The sequence below is a fragment of the Octopus sinensis genome, linkage group LG18 (assembly GCF_006345805.1).
Source record: "Octopus sinensis linkage group LG18, ASM634580v1, whole genome shotgun sequence".
NCBI lineage: Eukaryota > Metazoa > Mollusca > Cephalopoda > Octopoda > Octopodidae > Octopus > Octopus sinensis.
Genome location: NC_043014.1, coordinates 4,907,762 through 4,914,155, shown reverse-complemented (window position 1 = coordinate 4,914,155; position 6,394 = coordinate 4,907,762). Strand labels below are relative to the sequence as shown.

The window sequence follows — 6,394 nt, the reverse complement described above, 5'->3', positions numbered from 1 at the left end:
GGTTTTCAGACATTTAGGTAGTGACGAGTTGACAACTCCACCCCTTCCTTTTACACAAACGTTCATCAAAGAGTGAAAGATGACCGAACTCTATCAAAAACCTCTGTCACCAAGTATTTCTATACCAGGTACCCTTATAAATATATCTGTCTTAAAATAATATCTATACCAGAGAGAGGAGAGTGTGTATCCTGCACAGAAGGCTGCTATGACCTCTCCATTAAGTTCACTGACGACATTCCTTCCAATCAATCCTTCTCACGGTTATCAGCGCCAAGGTGTGCACTGAAGTCTCCTTGCAGGACAAATGACTCTACCCCAAATATATCTAAAGCTGAGGGGAATTTGCTTAGGAAGGATTTGTATTTGACCCCGCTGTGTGCTGCATATACTTACAGCAGCCACACTGGCCCTTCATATTCAGCCTTAGTTTCAAGAGGTGAACCCTCACACCTTGTCGGTTTCACTCCATAAAACAATCCGAAAGCTGGGGATTGAGAGTATCCTAATCCCACCTGTGCAGATATTGTTGGCACCACAGTTGCGTAGTGGAGTTTCAAGCCTATATCCAAGTGTACGCTAACGGAGAGACGAAATTTTGTAGAGGAGACACCGATTATATCTTACAGGCAGATTATAGCTAACAATTCAGACAGTTTAATTCTTAATTATTAAAGGTTGTTCCCTTCTTGATCTGCTTTGGTTTCCTGAGACCGTCAATTTTGTGTCCCACCCCACGCACCCCAGATCAATTTGCAGGCTTCTTGCTGGTTGCACCGGTGTTGGATGGGGTGTGCTATACATTAATCGAACGGACTCCTCTACTCGAGATGCGGATGTGATGTCTCTTAACTAACTCGACAAATAATGCGGTATGGTTGTTATTTTCATATTGTAGTTATGGTGGCCTTATTTGCGCCGAGCTCCAAACTGATATTTCTAATTGACCGATGAATATTGGCACCTGGCGAATATTTTATCATTATTATATTGCGTTTTATCATTATTCTATTGAGAAGTATATATACTCATACCCCAAGTTTACGTATCATACATACATCCGTTCATAGCGGAGACCGATACACATTCTGATATTCTGAGATTAATCTCTCAAATCTTTGACATCAACGTCACCAACAGGCTCAACAGACAAACGTCTTTTTTCTTTCTTTACAATTTATTCTTATTATTTACATCTTTCGTTCTGACTTTCATTCATTCACTCGTTCTTTCTTCAATTCTATATTTCTCTCTTCTCCATCAATTCCTTCCCATCCAACATCCTACTTTGTAAATGGTCCCCCAATTCTTTCTTTTAAACTACATTATTTCATTTTAATTTCGCAGAACCCGGTCTCGGATCATTGTATACCCGGTGGGGCAGAACAACTTGTCCTCCTTATTCAAACCTTGTATATGACGGTTAGTATACTTTATATTTCTGACCTCTCATTCTCTTTTTGTTTTTCTCTTGTTCTCTTTTTATACCTCTCATTCTCTCTTTTTGTTGCCTCTCTTTCTCTCTCACCCTCTCTCTCACGCACACGCACACACACTCACCCTTTGTCGAGTTGTCTGACATAAACATTCTCAAATCCTCTTATGATATATTACGTTTGAAACGATACCTATAGACCCTATAGAGACTGCACAAGACTGCTAACTTTTTTGTAGGTATTTGGTCAAATCAGAATATTATATGTTGTCTACTACGGACCAAGTGAAAAGGATGTTGTCTAACAACAGAATATTGATATCTCTACGTTAAATTACAGACAAGGGCTGGACTGAAAACCACCATGGCGATCAAGAATTTCAGGCTGACCAGCTTTGGATTGTAGATATCAAATACCGAGGCTGCTAACTGGTGGTCAAGTGTACTGGCTACGGATGGTGGTATTGTACGTGAGTGACCAGAGGGGAAAAGTGGCCACTTGACTATCATTAACTAGAGTGCCCAATGATCGTAGGTGTGGACTAAATTGAATAGAGTCTATTTGATTTGATGACAGTGACTGTAAACGATTAATGAAAAGAATGCACAATGTAGAATGAGGACTGGACAAGCTACATACTGTAACTGATAGAAAAAGCTAAGGACTTTATTCATTAAGTAAAATAGAGAGAGACTAAATATTAGTGAGAGAACACAACAGAGTACAGAATGCACTTCTATTCTTCTCCGCCTCACCGAAATCATCCTATCGCTAAACCCTTGCTCTTTTCATGCACCACATCACCTCATTAATTATCCAGTATATCTTTGTAAGGTAATTCCGAAACTTCCAATTCAAAACTGCTGCTACAAACTGCGTCCCCAATCAACCTTACGTTCCTTAAAAATGCTCTGAATCTGCTCTTTATAAACCCTACACGTATATTTTATCGGTCGCCGACTCCATCACCAAAAATATCCCCGTTCACTCGTGAACACATTTTCCGTTTCGGGTAAACACGAGTACATGCGTTACAATATTCCTTTCTTTTTCTCCTTGTATTAACATCCTCGCAAAACACTTCCCCATGCAAACTTACATAATAATCCACGTCATAACCTCAAATACTTACCCGTATATACACACAACATATATATACATATACCTACATAACTTTTTTGGAGGTCTAAATATATATATACCTACATAACATTGGAGGTCTCTATATACATATACCTACATAACATTTATGGAGGTCTCTATCGTGATGATTGTTTACTTTACCTCCAAAATGTTTCCAACCAAAAGGTACAAAAAGTTAATAGTTTAGTTAATTTTTTCAGTAGAATGGGCTCAAAAATCGTTTTTGATGACGATATGACGAAGGCTTAATTTACACAGTGACTCTTTCCTCCCATATCGTAAACCGTTGACCAATCTTAAGTACATTAGCAAATTTAGTAATCATTCTGGAGCAATAACTAAGAACTTAGTTAAGAATATTTCATTTAGATTATCTAAATTATCTGCTAATGTTGATAGATTCAATAACAACGCTGAATTCTATAACTCTGCCTTAATCAAAGCAGGTTATACAGAGAAAATTTTCTACATAGATTCTGCTCAGTCTAATTGTAAATTCAATAATGTAGATAAGATTTCTAGTCGTAAAAGAATTATTGATAACAAACATAACTTACGCACTGATACAAAGCGAATGAAGGCAGATAGCCCTTATTTAATCCCCTATTATCGATCTAAAAGTAAATATAACACCTTCAAAAGTAATTACGCAATGAATACTAGTAAAAATATTTGGTTAATAATTCCTTACGGGTGACAAATTAAATCTAATCTCCCATTGCTGTTTCGTCAAGCTATTGCTAGGAATTTTCCAAACAATTCTAGATATTACTCTATAATCAATTCACATAAGGTTAGGATAGGTTTTTCAAACACAAAAAAATCTCTTGCAAATTATCTCTTCTCATAATAACAAACTGTTAAATATTAATACATTTACTAATAGTAACATTAATTTAGCTAATACCATCCAACCCTCTAGAAATATTAATAACAAGGTTATTGTATCTGAAGTCAATTCCAATAGAATTAAGTTTATGTCAAGTAACTCTAAGGTTAAAAATTCTATATACCAGTGTATAATCAGTACTCGTAATAAAATACGATTTTACATTGGAAGCACATCGTTAGAGTTATCTAAGAGAATTTCTATCCATTACTCAACATTTAGGGATAGAAAAAAACGGAATAGTACCGGTCTCAGCAAACTGATTTGGGATTTAAAAGACCAGAATGAACAATTTCATTTAGAATGGTTGATTCTCTCAATTTCGATACCATATGACAAAGGCAAGAAATTCTGTCTTCTCTGCAATTCTGAGCTATTTTTCATTATTTTTTCTAAAAATACTCTGGTAAACACGGTTATAGAGCGAGCATACAGATGTAAGCATTGGCAAAAACATACATTTAGGGCATATAAGTAGTCTCTATCATTAAATATAATTTAAACTTTAATTTCTTTTATATTTAACATTCACTATTAATATCCCTACTGTTTCTGTTAGCTACTTATGACGTTATATCATATAACGTTTTTTTAAACAATATTAATAGCGTTCTGTCTATCGCTATACAAATCCATCATTTTTGCTAAAATGTCTTATTGACGAGTTTCGTTTTTTTCACTTTCCTGAGGAGAAGATTGCATTGTTTATACCATTTATTCTTTTGAATAGTATCAGTGGAATTTTCGAAACATGTGTCGAAAGTAAAAATATTTGATTACACCTGCGTTAACTCCATTTTTTATTCATATATATATATATATATATATATATATATATATATATATATATATATATATATATATATATATATATATATATATATATATATATATATATACATATATATATATACATATATATATATACATATATATATATATATATATATATATATATATATATATGTATATATACATATATATATATATATGTATGTATATGTATATATATATATATATATATATATATATATATATCATATAGATTCGGATGAATATGGTACTTAAGTTGAGGCTCCAGAATTTAGTACGGCATTATCCATACAATTTCAAAGTAAGGGGATTAAAATTAAACTAAGCAACGATGATATCCAGAGATAATGCAGTACGTTCGTTTCATGCAACTCCATTTAATTGTACAATGCAATCATTACATCAGTTTAAAATTTAGAGCAATCTTCAGTTGCACAAAAACGTAGCATTAAATTAAATTAGAACATATGGACACATTTGTATAATTATACTTAAAATCTCCAAGAAATTACATAGAACATGTTGTTTCTACTTCAGCATAGCAGTTACTAAAATTATCATGAAGGTCGGCTTGTCACTGATTTTTTTGTCTTTATTGGGTCAGTTTCAATTGTTTACAAATCCTTTGTATATCTAAGGCTGAGAGAACATAGGGCAGTATCTGTTAGAGGGAGGGCTTAGTGGGGAGACAGACATTCTAGTTGGTATAGTCATTAAAAAAATCAAGAATTATTATAAGCAATACCATGAGGTTTAGTAAGGGAAAACTTAAAAAAAGATGTTAGCTGATAATTAAGGGGGTCGCATACTGGCAGACTATTGACATTGAAACGGAATGTCTTATCATATATTATAGTTAAATATTTTAAACAATGTTGCTAAGAATACAGTTGAAGTTTAGGGTTTACCAAAGGATTATTAAGAAGAATATTATAAAAAAAGGATAGAAATTGTTGAATATTTTTTCTATTCATAAGTATTCATAAATTTCTTGATAATTTTATTAACTTCTATGCTGAAGTAGAGACAAACTGTTCTTTGTGTATCTCCTTAGCTTCTTAGAGATTTTAGGTATAATTATACTAATGTGTCAATCTGTTTCAATTCAATTAAATCCTATGTATTTGTGCAGCTGAAGATTGCTCTATATTTTAAATTGATGTAATGATTGTATTGTTCAATTAAATGGAGTTGCATGAAACAATCGTACTGCATTATCTCTGGATATCCTTGTTGCTAACATCGATATATATATATATATATATATATATGAAGAGAATGCAAATGCACAGCTATGATCTCATGCATACCTCAACACACAGCTTACACTCACATAAACACTAACATATATACACCACAATTCCTTCACACGCGACTAAACATGACATCTTTTAAGGGTCAAATTGTAATGAATGTTTCAGTTATTTTATATATAATTTTGGTTAACATCTTTTTTACTTGATTTATTCTTACCAATTCTAGGTGTGGTTGGTGGACAATTCTTTGACCACACAGGTGGCGGAAGTAATCTCTTGTGTTTACCTAACGATCCCATTTGGGCCAATTATACAACAGAAGTTGAAAAAGGTGGTTACATTTATGGCAGTGAATATGAAATATCCCACTACTCAAATAAACTCTTTTCTTTTGCTAACGCTAAATCACTTCATCAACACAACGTTCCGTGCGCTGTCTGTTTGACACGACAACCTGCTGTTGTTATGATGATACCAGCCAGGACAAAGTGTTACGATGGTTGGATAGCTGAGTATTCAGGATATTTGATGACCGAGCATTATAATCATAAAGGCAGACATGAATATGTGTGTGTGGATTATGCACCAGAAGCTGATCCAGCGGGTTACCGAAACGAAAATGGAGCTTTATTATATTTCGTTCAGGCTTCTTGTGGTTCATTGCCATGTCCACCGTATGTCGAAGGTCAAGAATTAACCTGCGTTGTTTGCAGTAAATATTGAGCAGAAATTAAATTCGGTTCCATATGAAAATATGTCTGTGAATTACATGAAATAACAAATTTTAATTGTGTTACCTAATATTTTCTTTAAAGTATGTCTATCGTTACAATAAACTGTTGTACTAGTTTACAGAA

At 33.6% G+C, this 6,394-nt stretch overlaps 1 protein-coding gene across 1 annotated transcript; it reads left to right on the top strand.

The window, feature by feature from the left end:
- The first annotated feature begins 867 nt into the window (after positions 1-867).
- On the top strand, positions 868-6,286 carry LOC118767020 (short-chain collagen C4-like). The gene is made up of 3 exons (XM_036510926.1): positions 868-872; positions 1,370-1,422; positions 5,764-6,286. The coding sequence occupies exons 1-3, from the start codon at positions 868-870 to the stop codon at positions 6,258-6,260; spliced, it is 555 nt and encodes a 184-aa protein (XP_036366819.1). The 3' UTR covers positions 6,261-6,286.
- The last annotated feature ends 108 nt before the right edge of the window (positions 6,287-6,394 follow it).

Bases quoted from the DNA above. Each gene is read 5' to 3' on its own strand.
- LOC118767020 (XM_036510926.1), top strand. The intron at 1,423-5,763 runs GTTAGTATACTT...TACCAATTCTAG, and splicing joins TTCAAACCTTGTATATGACG to GTGTGGTTGGTGGACAATTC.